Source organism: Propithecus coquereli, unplaced genomic scaffold (genome assembly GCF_000956105.1).
Source record: "Propithecus coquereli isolate 6110/MARCELLA unplaced genomic scaffold, Pcoq_1.0 Scaffold668, whole genome shotgun sequence".
NCBI classification, from domain to species: Eukaryota; Metazoa; Chordata; class Mammalia; order Primates; family Indriidae; genus Propithecus; species Propithecus coquereli.
Window position 1 is genome coordinate 28,164 of NW_012152707.1, and position 17,324 is coordinate 45,487.

The following is a 17,324-nucleotide window of genomic DNA, read 5'->3' on the forward strand; positions in this document are numbered from 1 at the left end:
TCATTGAGTAGAGACCATGGTCTCTACCATATTTATATTTAATAAAAAAGGTTACCACAAGTCCCATACAGTCTTCTGTTGTGTTTGATAGGACAGTTTCTCCCCAAACCAGAGCTGCTCACAGCTGATATTAATGTTTAATGCACATCACCTGCTCTATGCATGTGTTGTGAAAAGACTTTGCAAAAGGATGTTGTGGTTTCAGTAACTTGATAAATACCGGTCTGTCTACAACGTGTAGAACAGATAAATCAATTACACGGGTCAGAGGCCCCAGAGGACCCATGGTAATTAGGCCACATCACCAGGAGATAAAACACAGCTCCAGCCCACTGACGTCAGCGATCAGCAACACAACTGTCAAGAAACATCCACACTGCCTGCCTAGAATTAACCTTGTTCTTCACACTGGCCCACAGAACTACTAAAAATGGCCCCATCTGAATGTGTCCTAGGAATTAAACTGGCCTTGCTGTATGCTAAGTGGTTGTCACCAAGCTTGTCACATTGGGAAGCAGGTCACAAGGCGAGGTGCTCACCCCCCTTGAACAAACACCTGCTCATGATCTTGCCGCCAGCAGTCCTGCAGAGCTCATCTAGAATGTCCCTCAGCCCACCTAGCCTCCAGCTACAGGGCATCTATGAGGGGTCTGCACAGAGGTGGGGCCCTCCTCTGGGCTCCGCCAGCACCCAGAGACAAACACTGCATCACCTCACCCCTCACACTGCATCGGAGCCTCCAGGTGACGTGTTTGTCCTCTCCCCACCACAGCCAGTGAAGGCGGGGATCCTCCCTGCTCGTCTTTGTGCTCCAGTGCCCAACATGGCATCCAGCCCAGTAGATGCTCAGTATCAGCAGGCTGAATTGAATAGTCTATTTCTGAAGAGAGAAAGGAAATTCTAAGGAAGCCAACCTCCTCTTCTCTAATGATACTGTAGGACAAAGAGGGAGTCTGCTGGGAGTTTCAGGGCTCTCAGAGCTTTAAGAGGGATTTCCAAATATCAGACAGAACCAGAAGGGCCAGGGCTCCACACTGCCCTGGAGGGAAGGGGACTGGAGGTGCTTGACTCACCCAGAGGCTGGCACTATGGATGGCCCTCGCTGGTATAAAAGGGGAGGAGTTGACCTTGCAAGCCCCCTTTCTCATCCCCTTAAGACTGGCTGGAAGAAGCAGGGGGTAGCTGGTCACAGGGAGAGCTGGCTGCCTTGGGCTCTGGGGCTGATCCAGGGGGCAGACACCCCAAGGGGAGCTCAGAGGAGAGCCCTGCCTTGGGAGGGGCAGGCCTGGGTGAGGACGCGGGAGAGAGGCCTACCTGTGTAGTGTACCACACACGTCTGGCCCTTCTTGGGGAATGTCCTTCCTGCAAGGAGACACAAGGGCAGATGAAGGAGCAGAGTAATGGAAAAATTCACCTGGGACATTCAGGTGTGATCCTGACCAAACGCTCAGGCCCACGTTCCCCTCCATACTATGGAGATGCCCGTGGCCCCGTTCTGGCTCTGTGTGTGCCTCATAGGAGCCAGGACTAGTCACGTCACCTCTCTGGCCTGGAATTGAACTTTATTTCCTTGGTTTCCTCAACTCCGCTCTCTCCTAGGTTTTTTCTTTTTTCCCCTTTCTTTGATAACTCTTTTTACTTTATCCGTTCCACAGACATTTCCAGAAGCCTACTATGTGCCAGGTCTGGACTAGATTCCAGAAACACAGAGCAATGTATGAACTCATGAGGAAGTTACGGAAATAGACATATAAATACTAGATTATAATGCAGACTGATGGCTGCTACCGAGAATAGATAAACATACTGATTCACAAATATTTAGAGCACCTATTATGGGGCAGGCCTGTGCCTGTTCCTGGGGATACAGCAGTGAACACTACCAATGAGAGAGACCCTGCTCTTTTAGAATTTACATTCTAACGAAGGGAGACAATTAATATTCAAACAAGATAATTATGGATTGTGATAAACCCCCTAAAGAAAATAAACTCAAAGAATAATTAAAGAGAGATACAGTGGGACAGGCCATTTTAGAAAAGAGTGGTCCAGGATGGCCTCTCAGAGAAGGTGACGTTTGACCTGGAACTTGAAGGATCTGCAAAACGCTGGGAAAGAGCACTCCAGGAAGGAGTAGCAAGTGCACAGAATCAGCATATTTGCAGAACAGAAAGGCGGCTAAGTGCTGGAAAGAAGGGAGGGAGGAGAGAAGTGGGAAAGAGACTGATCATGCAGGGCTTGCAGAGCCGGATTTAACACTAAGTGCAATAGGAAACCACTGGAGGGTTTTAAGTAAGAGAATGACATAATCTGAATTAAGATTTTATAAGATCACTCTGGCTGCTGTGTGTAGGATGGATGGTTAGGCGTCTGTTCCAATAATCCAGACAAGAAATCAATGATGGCTTGATTTAAGGTGGCGGCAGCAGAGGAGAAAGCAAAATAGATTGGAGACATATTTTGGAAGCTGAGCTGACAGGGCATGCAAACGAACTGGAGATGGGGTCCAACACGTGGGAAAAGCAGAAAACAAGAATGATGCTTGGTTTTTTGAGGTTTGGGCAACTGGATGGATAGTGGAGCCATTTCCTGAGATGAGGATAGATTTGTGTGGGTGGCAATCCTGAGATGCCCATCAGACATCTGAGTTTATTTGGCAAGTAGGCAGATGGACAGTCTACACTGGAGGTATAAATTTGGGTGGAATTTGAAGCTATGGGGCTGGCTAACAAATCCTAGGAAAGGCTAACTGCAGAGCCAACATTTAAGCAGCGGTCCCCAACCTTTTTGGCATCAGAAACCGGTTTCATGGAAGACAATTTTTCCACGGACCAGGGTGGAGTGGGGTGAGGTGTCATGTGTCGGGGGAGGGTGGTGTGGAGCTTGGGCGGTGATGGGCAGCCTGTGGCCCCCGGACCGCAGATTTAGAGGACTCTCCTGGAGGAGGGAGCAACCAACTGGAGAAGGTGGGGAAATCAACATAGAGGAGATAATGGTTAAACCGGGTCTTAAAAGATGAGTAAGGGGCCGGGCGAGGTGGCTCACGCCTGTAATCCTAGCTCTCTGGGAGGCCAAGGAGGGCGGATTATTTGAGCTCAGGAGTTCGAGACCAGCCTGAGCAAGAGTGAGACCCCGTCTCTACTAAAATTAGAAAGAAATTAATTGGACAACTAAAAATACATAGAAAAAATTAGCCGGGCATGGTGGCGCATGCCTGTAGTCCCAGCTACTCGGGAGGCTGAGGCAGTAGGATCGCATGAGCCCAGGAGTTTGAGGTTGCTGTGAGGTAGGCAGACGTCACGTCACTCACTCTAGCCTGGGCAAAAGAGTGAGACTCTGTCTCAAAAAAAAAAAAAAAAAAAGATGAGTAAGTTTGCCAGAGGAAGACACCAGACATAATCTGGGAAGAGGGAACTACACATCAGGATATGTTCAAAGGCCTAGAGCCCAGCAATAGCAGAAGCCTTGTTTATTTCACTGCTGTAACCCTAGGGCCTAGCACAGAGTATATGTTCAATAAATATTTGCTGAATGAGTGTGTTTAACAACTTGCAGGCAGCTTGGTAAAGCTGGAGAAAAAGTTGGTGGTGGGTGGAAGGACAGGTATTGAGAAATGAAGTTATAGTGTGGAAGGTTAGAATAGACCATATAACCAAGGGGCGTTTGGCTTGGAGGAGAGGGATGAGACATTAAGAGATTTTTCTGCCTGAGGCAAGGACATGGTCAAATACACATTTTAAAAAGAGTCCTCAGGTTGTGGTGTAGAAAATGAGTGGGAGTGAGGCAGGAGCCAGACTGAAGGCAGAGAGGTGAGTCTGAAGAGGGGGAGGTCAGTTCAGGGTCTGTGGAGGTGACAAGGCCTCAGGGAGATGCTTCCTGGGACCCAGCGCCAAGGTTCCCTGCATGGGCCAAGAAGCCTGTACCCCAGGGGTGATCCCGGGTAGTGGAGGATGGCCTGGAACCAAGAAGCCCTCCAATTTCCTGGGAAGGGATGTTATCAATAATGTCTTTTATGAAGTTTGCCCATCAAACCCTGCAGACATGCAGGCTTCGGTCTGAATTAGATTTTAAGAAAAAAAGGCACAGCAACTCCTTGCACACTCAGACCTAATAATACAAGTGAGTGGTTCCCGTCCCGGACACAGGGGACGGACACAGGGGACGGGGAATCCAGAGGAGCACCTGGGGCGGGGAAGGCGGGCAACACGAGTGAGTTCTGTTTCGGACTTGCTGACTTTGAGGTATCCTGGGACATCCAGGTAGAGGTCGAGCAGCAGGTTGGCAGTCTGGGCTTAGGGGCTTAGATGTGGAGGCCATGGGAACGGGCAGGATGGCCAGGGAGGCTGAGCGGGGCGGGGAGGATACAGTGAGATGCGGAGGCGGCGGAAGGAGCGCGTCCCCTTCCCAGACCGGCTCTGTCCCCACAGCCTCTCACTGCCCGCCCGCGGGGCACGCGTTAGCAGGAGGTTCCCCGAGCAGCAGACCCCAAAGCAGGTCCTTTCCCCGGTTTCCAGAGCTCACCCAGCAAGCCGGGAAAGCAGAGCTGAACCCCGGCCCTCGGAAATCAGCCGCAGCGGATAACCCAGCGGTTCCGGCCGCAGCAGCGGCAGCCGCGGCCCCCCGGGCGGTAGCGAGGCGCAGACCCCCGCCTCCCGACCACCGCCCTCATTCCCCGAGGTGAGTGGGAGCGGAAGGGGATGGCGAGGGTCGTCTCCTCCGCCCCCCAGAGTCCGGTGCCGGGTCTCCCCCCCGCCGCCCCCGTCCTAGCCCCTCCCCGCCTCGGCACCCTGGGCGCCCGCTCGCCATCTGACCCCCGCCCGCCGGGCTCCGCCCCGGGACCCCCTCCTCCCCCCGCTCCGGAGGCAGCCCGGTACCGTCGCCCGGAGAGATGGTCTCGATCTCCACGCCCATCGCGGTCCCGCAGGCGCCGCCTCCGGGGGTCCCCGCCGCTGCCCCGACCCCGGCTCCGCTCGGCCCCGGCCCCGGCCCCGCAGGCGCTCCGGCCGCCTCCCCGCCGCCACTGCAGAGCCGGAGGAGGTGCGGCTGGAGTCGGGACCTGCGCGGGGAGGGGCCACCGGGAAGGGGCGGCGGGGCGGAGCCGCGCGCAAAGGTGGGGTCGGCCCGGGCGGGGCCCGGGGGAAGGGACCCTGCCGTGGCTGCTCGCGAGCCTGGCTGGAGTAGAGATCATTATCCCACTGACTGGGGAGCGTGGTGAGCGAGCCACTCATCCATCCATCCATCGGTTCATTCGTTCATCCGCTCAATACATACTTATCTAGCACCTGCTCTGTGCTCAGCTCCGGGAAGTCAACGTGGTCCTACAGACTAGGGAGAGAGGGCTGGCAATTAAACCATGACTAATTCGATGCTCAGTGCCGTGGAGTTCAGAGCGTTATAGAATCACCAGAGAGGTACCTTCCCTCGCCAGGCTTCCCGGATTTGTGGGAGAGGGGCGGGAGGAGGGAGGACACTAGTCATTGCAGACTCCCCCCCACCCACCCTCAACCCCTATTCGCCATCCTGGGTAGTTCTGCTCCACACACAGTTATTGGATTCCCATATACCAAATGAATTAAGACAGAATCGCTGTCCTCCAGGAACTAAGTCTGGGATGGGTGGGGGCTCGGTTACCCCGTGGAGTGATTAGTGCTGTGGAACGAATCAATGAATAAGTAAATTCTCCCTTGAGCTCTTCCTCCACGCCAGACCCTTCACCTCTACCCAAAACAGATCCAGGAATCTAGAAAGGAATTTTGGGAAGAGGTAACATTTGCTTGAAGGATGAAAGGGACTTTTAAAAAAGTGAAAAAACTTTCTTTTTTCCACTCATTCTTACCTGAATTGTTCCAAACATTGACGTGAAGGTATGATTCTGAAAAGTGGTGCTGGAAGATGGGCAGAGGGAGAAAAAGGTGCTCAGAATGGGCCCTAGGGGTGTTCTTCCTCCATCTCTCCAGGCACCCCCCTCTCCCAAGTGGTCAGAGACCAGCATCCCTGAAGAAGGACTGGCTGTGTTGTTCAGGAGGGTCACGATCTGAAATCCCATGGGCCGCTTCTAGGGTGGCCCAGAGACTTCCAAGAGTGTAGCTAGTCTAAAGAAGTCTAGAGATGCACTAGCTCCATGGGCTATGGCTATGGGTAGGCACATTTGAGGTAGGTGTAGAACAGGGATTTGTAACTGGGACAGGTCGATAAAGTGGCTTCAGTTAAACACACAATATTTTGTGTACGGATGAGAACATTATTCAGGGGAAATTTTATCATTTAAAGGGGTCCCCGACTTCTTCCTCCCCGGTCCCCGCGGAAAAAAAAAAAAAAAAGAAGGTTAAGAAACCTTGTTGGCCAGTTGCCATGGCTCACACCTGTAATCCTAGCACTCTAGGAGGCCGAGGCGGGAGGATTGCTTGAGGTCAGGAGTTCAAGACCGGCCTGAGCAACAGTAAGACCCTCCCCACCCCCGTCTCTACTTAAAATTGAAAAAATTAAAAGTAGAAAAAATTAGACCGAGTCTCTACTAAAATAGAAAAATTAGCCGGGCGGGGTGGCGTGCGCCTGTAGTCCCAGCTACTCGGGAGGCTGAGGCAGGAGGATGGTTTGAGCCCTGGAGTTTGAGGTTGCAGTGACCTAGGCTGACACTATGGCACTCTAGTCCAGGCAACAGAGTGAGACTGTCTCAAAAAAAAAAAACTTTTTTGACCCTGGGGCTCCTGAACTCCTTCTTAGACAAGAGAACCAACGAGAACTGGGGGAAGAACTAAAGCGCTTAAGGGAGGGAGCAACAGTTACTTACCAGTCAGGTCAGTCCGTGGAGTTTCACCGGGACTACACCTCCCAGCAATCCCTGCGGCAAAGCCCGAACTTATTGGTCGGTGGGAAAGACCCTCCTAACGTGACAGAATCAAAAGCCAATAGGCAGAGGTCATTTTCGAGCTTGCCCGGCCACCGCTCACCTATCAGAGGACTGAGGGCCGATGCTTCCGGTAGCTGCTCTCCGTTTCTGCCCTGCGGTCCAGTACTGGGCAGTGAGACCCAAGGTATTTTGTCTCCACTGCTGGCAGGCGTAGCGGGTGTGGGGAGTCTGGAGGTGGGCGGGGAGGGAGGTGGACCAGCACTTGGGGGCCGGGAGGGCAGTTGTGGGGCGGGGAGGAGATACAGACGAACCGAGAGGATTGCGAGAATGGGGCGGGCCGCGTTATGAGGGGCTGGAGGATGAGGACCGAGCCAGTGTGGATTTAAAGGAGTGAATATGTTCCGTGTGACTTATGGATGACACTTACGGGAGTATATCCTCAGGAAATCGTCCGAAATAAAGAACATGCTTTAAGTACAAAGACTTTTATCACAGCGTTATCTATAGCAGGATAAAGTTGACTACTACCAGGTGTCTCAACAGCCAGGAGTAAGTAGTTCAGTAAATTATGTGACTTCTCTGAGTGTATATGAAGTAGCTTCTGAAGTTAGTTTATAAAACTTTTAAGTAGTATGGGAAAAGGCTGATATGACACAAATTTGAACCCAAACTATGCATAGCAAAGAGTCTAGAGGGAGGTAGTCATAATTTTCCTTGGATGAATGATTTTTTGTGAATTTCTCTTTTTAATTTTTTACCTTTCTTGTATGTGATTTTTCCCCCAAATAAGTGTAAAGAACTCGAAATTATTAACACAACTTGGAAAACAAGGACGTACCTTTCTTTTTCTTTTCTTTTCTTTTTTTTTTTTTTTTGAGACAGAGCCTCGCTCTGTTGCCCGGGCTAGAGTGCCATGGCGTCAGCCTAGCTCACAGCAACCTCAAACTCCTGGGCTCAAGTAGTCCTTCTGCCTCAGCCTCGCAAGTACCTGGGACTACAGGCATGCGCCACCATGCCCGGCTAATTTTTCTATATATTTTTAGTTGTCCAGCTAATTTCTTTCTATTTTTTAGTTGGAGGGGGGGTAACGGTGTCTTGCTCTTGCTCAGGCTAGTCTCGAACTCCTGACCTCGAGCCATCCTCCTGCCTCAGCCTCCCACAGAGTGCTAGGATTACAGGCGTGAGCCACTGCGCCCGACCTGTACCTTTCTTTAAACGTACTGGAAATGCTTCAGTTCACCCAAGACCCTTGATTCTCCTTATGAGTTACTTTTAAAGGAGATTAAAAACATAAAAATTAAATGATCTGAGCTCTAGCTCCTGGTTCTGACCACCTCATCCCTGAACTAATGCAGTGGTATTTTCTCTCTTTAAAACACCCAGGGTTCTTGGTTTCACAAAGCTTAGAGTCTGGGGATTGAGAGGTAACGGTTAGCTTCAGGCAAAATGTAGATCTTTTTAAAATATAGAGGATAATTGAGGAATGCCTGAAGATTATCTAAACCTTGGTCCTGTTTGCTCTCTGATCTTTTATGGTGAGGTTCTTCACAGCTTTGGCTTTAACTACTGTTAACTCAACCCTGTGTCAATGATTACCAAATCCTTACCTCTGACTGCCTGAGGTGCATTGCTACCGTATAGGCATCTTACATGAAGCACATCTAATGTTAAATTGATCACACAGTACACACCCTTCTCCACTTTGAAGCATATTCTGCCTTCTGTAAGGTTAAAGGTTCAACAGTTTCCGCAGATAAAAATCTGGATGTTATCCTTTTTTTTTTCTTTTTGTTTTTTTCTTAAATAGAGACAGGGCCTCCCTCTGTTGCCCAGGCTGGAACTCCTGAGCTCAAGCGATCATCCCTCCTCAGCAGCCTCCTGAGTAGCTGGGATTACAAGCGTGAGCCACCACACCTGGCTAGGGTGTTACCCTTAATTATTCTTTCTTCCTCACTGCTCATATCCTGTCTATTCCATCTGCCTTAGAAGCATCTCTTGAATCCAGCCCTCTTTCTCTACTGAAATAGCTACAAACTTGGTTCACTTTCACTTTTGTGACATTCAAACTATTTCATAGCCCCTTATTAAACTTGTCAACTTTCTTCCTTCTCAGGTCCATCCTACACATTGTCACATCAGTGTGCACTGGTTCCCCCAAATTCCAAATTCTTCAGCAGGCCCTTTATGATCATAGAGAGAAGCTGGAAAGGCATAGTGATATCAGATAATATAAGGCCTTAAATGCCTTGCTAAGACCTTTTGAAATAACTTTTTTATATATACTGTAGGCTGTAGAGATTCATCAAAGCTTTTTGAGCACAGGAGCAAAATGATCAGAGCTTTGCTTTTTTTAAAGATAATTCTGCCCAACAACACATAGCATGTAGACTCTTCTGTAAAGAAGAGACTGATATCAAGGGGAGCCTCTCCTTTTTCTACCCTAATACTAAAGGAAGGAGTGGTCAGAGGAGTGGTCAGGACCTTGGCCAGAACAGGAGCAGAAGGGAGTGGAGCACGTTTTTGTAAGTATCGTTAGGTTTTTAAAAAAATATGTCAAATTTCTTCTTATTACTAAAGATCAAAATATTAAAATTCATTTTTCTAAAAACCTCAGTAAACTTATTCTCATGTTTGTTTTTCCCTTATTCACAAATCCTTATCTTGTGCTACCCTGGGCACATATACCCTCAATGACATTAGACTGAATTGGGTGTCCTAAAATATGTCATATAAATTGATTTTGCTATAACTGGCCCATTAGGAATTATCTCTGTCCAGGAAAATGTATTGTGCATTATTTATCAATAAAAGTCTTTTACAAGTACATAAGTAGATATTAATGGGAAAACATTTATTATCTTATATAAGACTGATGAGTAGAGATTACAGTTTTCTTCATTAGTAATGACAGGGGACTTTTTTCTCCGTTTAGTAAGCCATTGCAGGGTCACTTAATCTGATGTCATGTTTGGAAGCATAACAGACTATTCCTTATTAGTAAAAGATCCTAAGAACAAGGAGAAGTTTAACAAGGAGGCATGAGAAATAATTTACAGATAAGTTAAAAGCAAATCACCAGACAGGCCGGGCACAATGGCTCACGCCTGTAATCCTAGCACTCTGGGAGGCCGAGGCGGGTGGATCACTCGAGGTCAGGAGTTCGAGACCACCCTGAACAAGAGTGTAGACCCCGTCTCTACTAAAAAAAATAGAAAGAAATTATCTGGACAACTAAAAATATATAGAAAAAATTAGCTGGGCATGGTGGCGCATGCCTGTAGTCCCGGTTACTTGGGAGGCTGAGGCAGGAGGATTGCTTGAGCCCAGGAGTTTGAGGTTGCTGTGAGCTAGGCTGACGCTACGGCACTCACTGTAGCCCGGGCAACACAGTGAGACTCTGTCTCAAAAAAAAAAAAAAAAAAAGAATGCTGCAATGAATATCCTTATATGTGCTTGAGTATTTCTGTAGTACTGTAGAATAGTTCTTTTATGTTTTGTAAAATCTCTTATACTTTTGTTTTCTGCATTTAGATCTTTAGTCCATCTGGAATTTATTTTGTTGTAAGATGTACAGGACAAGTTTCTTAACTTTTTGGAAAAGTTATTATTTCTGAAATAAGAATAATAGTACATCCCTTACAAGACTTACAAGGATTGTATCAAATCCTGCGTGACCTGCCATGTGTGTCATGTACAACGCACATTTATTCCCCTGGTATTTTTCTAACTTAGCCAGCAAATCAAGGTAATGTCTGGGTTGTATTTGTAGGATATGCTTAGTTTTGGCATATTCAGTAATAATATTTTCCTGATTTCCTTTGTTTTTGTGTGTTTTACATTTCAGAGAAAGGCTAACCACAAAATTTTACTATCAAAATTGACCGAAGTTAGTAAGGTTCTACTGTATTTTAAATGGGGACATCATTTCTGAAAGATAGCTTGAAAAAAAAATGAAAAAAAAGTAAAAATTTTTAAAAATTGGTGACAAATAGGAATTTAAATGCTACTTTTGCTTTTCCTTTAGTACTGGGAATAAAGTAAAATAGAGCATTCTGGCTAGAAAAAGTAGATGTGAGCCATCTAAAGGGAGAATATACATGAACAGCATTTGAAAGCCTTAAAAATGAGATTGTTTTGAAACGTCTTGGAGCCTTAATTACAATAAAAATTATTGCCTTCTTAAAAACATGATAGTTTTGTTAATTAGATTTTGGCATTTAATTTTATAAGATTTTAATCATTACATACACTTACAGTATTATATATAATTTTTACATAATCTATTTGCAAAAAGGATTTGAATCAACCATCTACTATATTGATCAATGTTATTTTCTCCATGAGTAGCGTCATAGTGGGGCTACATCCAAAAATTATAATTATAGTCACTTGACACACAGGATTAGTAGTCAAAAGGCACATTTTTTTAACCTGACTCCTGTTAGTGTCTTGAAATTTTGAACTGAAAACTGCTACTATAACACTGCTATTATTTTGCCTATAGTATTAATCCTTAGTATCCTGATTCTGTGATCAAGGAAGTTTGAACCTGAGGTGCCTCAAATGTACATTTGGCTGCAAACTAAATGGCCAAGTGTAAAAGCTGTTATTCCACACAGGCAATTATAGAATGAACTAGTAGGATTTAAAAAATTCTGAAATGTCATCTCTATTATTAATGTTCTATTATTAAAACATTTTAGTAGATTTCAAAAGTTTGACCTTATTTTGTAGGTAAAATAATTTTTTAGGGCTTCCAGCTGTTGACTTATGCTTGTAGTTACCATAATGCATATTTTACATGCTAAACGGCCACTCCTTTTCAACTGTGATTGTGGATGTGCAAAGATATTTTGTGGATACCTCACTTTTATTTAACATTTTTTCCCGTTCATTCTCTTTCTCATTATTATACCTGGACTGAAGGTCATTTATCATGGATATTGCATATAATTTTGGAGATTTTTTCTACATTGTGAAAGTTGGAGGTGATGACTCTGTTGTTAATTTATCTTCACAAAGTGTGAATAATTCCTGGTTTGAATACTTACCTAAAAGATTCATGGCTAAATAGAGTGTAAACTGAAGGGTTTTGTTTTTTTATTTTTTAAGTTTTTGTGGATTTTTATGAGTCAGGGTCTTGCTCTGTCATCTAGGCGGGGAGGTAGTAGTGTGATCATAGCTCTCTGCAGCCTTACACTCCTGGGCTCAAGGGATCCTCCCACCTCAGCCTCCTGAGTACCTGGGACTACAGGCACACACCATCATGCCCAGCTAATTAAAAAAAAAATTTTATAGAGATGGAGTTTCATCATGTTGCCCAGGCTGGTCTTGAACTACTGGACTCAAGCGATCCTCCTGCCTCAGACTCCCAAAATGTTGGGATTACAGGTGTGAGCCACTATGCTTGGCCTATTAAGTGTTTTGAATGTGCTCGGCATTATAACTGTGAAGATTAATAAATAGAAGGAAATAAACCTGGAGAGATAGGTCCAGATTAGGAAGGGCTTTGAAGGCCAAACTGAAGAATTAAGGCTTTATCATATAGGCCAGTGCTGTCCAGCAGAACTTTGATGGACATGTTCTATTCTGCACTGTCTAATATGGTAGTCACTAGCCACATGGGTTATCATGACTGAGGAACTGAATTTACATGGCACATGTAACTATTTTATTGAACAGCATGGCTGTGAGCAGTGGGTAACCTCATCATTTTTAAGCTGATAAAATCATGTGCTTAAAAAAGGGCACTTTAAGATTGATCTTGTACAAGATGGACTGGAGGAGGAAAGACTCATTAGAAGTAGGGAAAATAGGAGGAGATTTGCAGTCATCTGTGTTTAAGGTGATGATGCTCTGATTCGCATTGTCGTTAGCGGGAATGACAAGAAGGGCTGGATTCAAGAAACAATTCTCAGATTTAATAGGACTTGGTAAGTAAGTAGTTGAGAAGGCAGGAGAAGGAGAAGTCAAACTGAGTCTCTTGTTTTTAGCTTTAGTGAACTTAGAATGGGTGTATCATTGACAGAAATTCAGGGAGCTGCTGTTGAGAGAAATTTTTTTCTTTTATACACATTAAGTGTGAAACGAATATGAGCAGGGCTCATATTAGCCATAATATAAAGCCCAGTGTGTATTTGAATGTCACTGTAGCTCAGCAAAGAAGCCAGAAGAGATGCAGATCTGAGAGTGGTCTACATAGGAGGTGATAATTGAAACCTTAAGAGTGGGTGACATTGGAAGAAAAAAAAGTGATGAGAATTGAGCACCAAACTTTTGACTCTATCCACATCTAAATAAAAATTGCAAATAAGCTGAATTCCTGCCTTATAGGGAAATCACTGGATAAATTATGGTACATGGAGTACCTTGCAGCTGCTCGAAGGTTGAGGCAGAACTGTATTACTAACTGGGAAAAGTGCCCATGATTTAAAATAAATTAGTAAATAATATATAACATGATTCCTGTCATGATCATTTGTCATTTTTTGAAAACTCCTTCCTAGTTGGAGGGAAACTCTCTTTGTGTGAGAGGCAGCACCACTCCCTATTTATTACAGAAGGCTTGGTGGGAGAAATCCTCCCTCTTCCCTCCTGGCAGCTAGAGCAAGGGCACTGTGAGCTGGGCTCCGCCGGTGGGACATTCCTCCAGATTCTGAATCTTAAGCTAATTGCTGTTAAGTAAAGGGGTAGCGAAGTTAGATTCACAGCAGCTTCAATAGTGGCAGTAGTTTATTCTACTTAGCCTCATTTCGTTCCTGCTTATTTTTGAGCCTGGTTCTTTTAAAGATGTTTCTCCAATTTTTAGAATTGTGGTAAAATACACATAACATAAAATTTACCATCTTAACCATCTTTAAGTGTACAGTTCAGTGGTATTAAATACATTCATAATGTTGTGCAGCCATCACCACTATTCATCTCCATAATTCTTTTTTTTTATTTTTATTTTTTAAATAAAATGTCCTGGGCCACTGACCACAGGAGCCCCTGCCAGCCTGGTCCTGCTGCATAATTCTTTTCATGTTGTAAAACGTAGTCTCTGTACATGTTAAGTAGTAACATCCTATTCCCTTCTCCCAGCCCTTGGCAACCACTATTCTACTTTCTGTCTCTGAGCCTAGTTCTTGCTTGAGCCGCCTTTTTTAGTTTACGTTAGCCAGAGTGGTTTCTGTTGCTAGTACCATTGACTCATACCCCATTTTTTGTTTGAAAGAAAAGCCAGGACATATAAAATCCTATATGTTTTTGCAAGTTTTTTTAACAGTTTAAAAGGCTACCAAATTGGTAACAGTGCTCTCATCAAGGCCTTGAGATTGGAGCAGCTAAAGAGGGGTCTGCATGAGGAGGGAGGAAACGGTTTTGTTTTAGGCACTTCTGGTTTGTTTGGGTTGCATTGCAATGAAAATGTACTTTAGGGATTCAAATGCCTGAAAAAAATATTCAGAATGAAAAAATTGAAGCTAATACTTGCCTAACCTACTTTACATTATTGTGAAGGATTGTTGCAAAGATTAAATGCAATAGGGAATGTGAAAATGTTCTGAAAATTATTAAGTGCTATTTGAAGACAGAAATAGTAATTTTTGAGTGTCATTTCAGTAGAGAAGTAAAAGCCATTTTGGAAGGAGTTGAGGAAATAAGTGCTAAAAAAGTCAGAGACATGAGTATCAGTTATTCCTTGATTTGGCAGTGAAAGGATGAATAGACATTAGATGATGGAGGAAACTATTCTCAACACCTTAATTGGAAAATTTCCTAACTTAAAAGTTGTAAATGCTATAAATACCAACATAGCTTCAATCTAGATTCAACAATTATTATTAACATTTTGCTACATTTGTTTTATTTCTCTATATAAGATTTGGTTTTTTCTTAAACCATTTGAAAGCAAGTTGTAGGCATCATGACACTTTGCCTTAAATACTTCAACATGTGTATTTTAACAATAAGGACATTCTCCTACATAACCACAATACCATGTTCACACTTAAGAAAATTAATATCTTCTAATATCCATACCATATTCAGATTTCCCCAGTTCTAAAATATCTTTTTTTTTTTTTAGTAGAAGATATTTCCTCAATTCAAGATCCAATCAAAGTTTATACATTGCATTTGCTTGTTATAGCTCAGTAATCTCTTAATTTACAACATTCCTCCTATCCTTTTATCCCTCCACAATACTGACCTTTGAAGAGTCTAAGCCAGTTGTATTATTATAAAATGTCCTATGTTCTGCATTTGTCTGATAATATTTTCATGGTATAAATTTCATTTTTAATCATTTTAGATATCAGAAAGGATGGAGTTGGGGAAAGGAAAACTGCTCAGGACTGGACTGAATGCGTTGTATCAAGCAATACACCCAACCCATGGCCTTGCCTGGACTGATGGGAGTCAGGTAGTCCTAACCAATTTACAGCTTCACAATGGAGAAGCCAAGTTTGGGGACTCCAAAGTCATTGGACAGTTTGAACATGTCTGTGGTCTGTCCTGGGCCCCAGCTGGTACAGCTGACATACCCACTCTGCTTGCTGTCCAGCACGAGAAGCATGTCACTGTGTGGCTGCTGTGTCCCAGCACTATGGAGACAAGCAAATGGCTGATGTCTCAGACCTGTGAGATTACAGAATCACTTCCTGTCCTTCCCCAGGGTTGTTTGTGGCATCCAAAAAATGCTATCCTGACTGTGTTGACTGCACAGGATGTTTCTGTTTTCCCTAATGTTCACTATCACAGTTCCCGGGTAAAAGCAGACATCAACACGCAGAGCCGCATTCAGTGTGCATGTTGGACCCAGGATGGCCAGAGGCTGGTGGTGGCAGTAGGCAGCAGCCTGCATTCTTATATTTGGGACAGTGCTCAGAAGACTCTTCAGAAGTATTCCCTCTGCCCAGTATTTGATGTGGACAGCTGCATCTGCTCCATCAGGGCAACTGTGGACTCACAGGTTGCTCTAGCCACTGAGCTTCCACTAGATAAGATCTGTGGCCTAAATGTATCTGAAATCTTCGACGTTCCCCCTAATGGTGAAGACACTTTTCTGTATACTTTCCCAGTTATTGGTGAAGTGCCCTGTATGGATGAAGGTGCAATTGATACTGAAACAAATTCTGAAATACCACTTTCTCCTTCCTGTTTAGGTCCTCTGGACCTAACTGGTGTACATTTCAGTCAGCGTAGCTCTGAGGGTAGTTCTCTTATTTCTCTAGGAAAAAAGGACTATTTGACAGGAACAGGCCAGGATTCTTCACATTTAGTCCTTGTGACCTTTAAGGAAGCAGTTGCCATGAGCAGAAAAGTCACCATTCCAGGCATTTTGGTTCCTGATCTCATAGCATTTAATCTTAAAGCACAGGTAGTGGCAGTGGCTTCTAACACTTGTAATATAATTTTGATCTATTCTGTCATTCCATGTTCTGTGCCAAGCATCCAGAAAATTCACCTAGAGAATACTGAAAGACCAAAAGGCATGTGTTTCTTGACAGACAAATTGTTATTGATTTTGGTGGGAAAGCAGAAATTCACCGATACAACATTTCTTCCTTCTTCAAAGTCCGATCAGTATGACATTCGTTTGATTGTTAAAGAAGTAACGTTGAAAGAAGAATCTTCAGTAACCTCAAATGAAAGGCAGAGTGCCTACTCTACTTTCAGTGCTCTGTTAAATAAAGCAGATAGAAAACAGTTAATTGAAGGTCTTTCTCCAGATTTTTGTTATCAAAACAGAGGGCTCTTGTCAACAGCTAATACCAGTAGTCAGAGTGGAAGGCCAGGAGGACCGCTTATTGAAGAGATCCAGAGTCCTTTGTCCAGTATCTGCGATGGCTGCATAGCCCCAGAGACGCTCGACGCTCAGCCTGTTAACCAGTCAGCAGCAGTGCCCAGACACAGCAGCACACCGGACCACACCAGCGCACTGGAGCCTACTAATTTGTCTCAAAGAAAGAACTTACAAAGAGAAAAGGAAACTTCTCAGCTATCTAAGGAAGTGGAAATTTTATCTAGGAAACTCACTGAAATGCAGCAATGTCTTTCTGAACTCACACACTTTCTACATAGTGGGAAGAAACCCTCTTCAGTGTATCCGCTCTTTCAGGATCCTCCTTACGTTCACATCATTTACCAGGTAACCTCTCCTTGGGGAGCTACCTCTGTACACAAAAGCTCCTGCAGCCAGTGGGTACTGCGAGAAACGTGTCTTGATGAGGAAGATGGCGCTGTAATTGACCTTCACTAAACCGGGCTTGTTATGTTACAGGCAAGATGGTGTACCTTTGCAGGTTGGTTAGTTGTTATCCTGCCGAGCAGATGGGCACACATACTAGTATGCACCATGATTTTATCATGTGCATGGTGTGAAAAAATGAATGGCTGCACTCACTCTGGCAATTTATATTTAGGAAAAAAATATTTCAATATTATTTCATTGTGAAAACCTTTTTCTTAGGTAATGGAGATACTCATTCAG

At 44.6% G+C, this 17,324-nt stretch overlaps 2 protein-coding genes across 2 annotated transcripts in view; one reads left to right on the top strand and one right to left on the bottom strand.

Annotated features, from left to right (window-relative positions):
- Positions 1-4,911, bottom strand: part of FKBP1B (FK506 binding protein 1B, 12.6 kDa) — a 20,531-nt gene extending 15,620 nt beyond the window's left edge. Inside the window, exons 1-2 of the mRNA XM_012660437.1 lie at positions 4,875-4,911; positions 1,315-1,362 (exon numbers count right to left, since the gene is read on the bottom strand). Of these exons, the coding sequence (XP_012515891.1) occupies positions 1,315-1,362; positions 4,875-4,911 (85 nt within the window). The remainder of the gene's footprint in view (positions 1-1,314; positions 1,363-4,874) is intronic.
- A 10,244-nt stretch (positions 4,912-15,155) lies between these two features.
- Positions 15,156-17,324, top strand: part of LOC105823295 (chromosome unknown open reading frame, human C2orf44) — a 9,047-nt gene continuing 6,878 nt past the window's right edge. The window contains exon 1 of the mRNA XM_012660441.1: positions 15,156-16,982. Within this exon, the coding sequence (XP_012515895.1) occupies positions 15,156-16,982 (1,827 nt within the window). The remainder of the gene's footprint in view (positions 16,983-17,324) is intronic.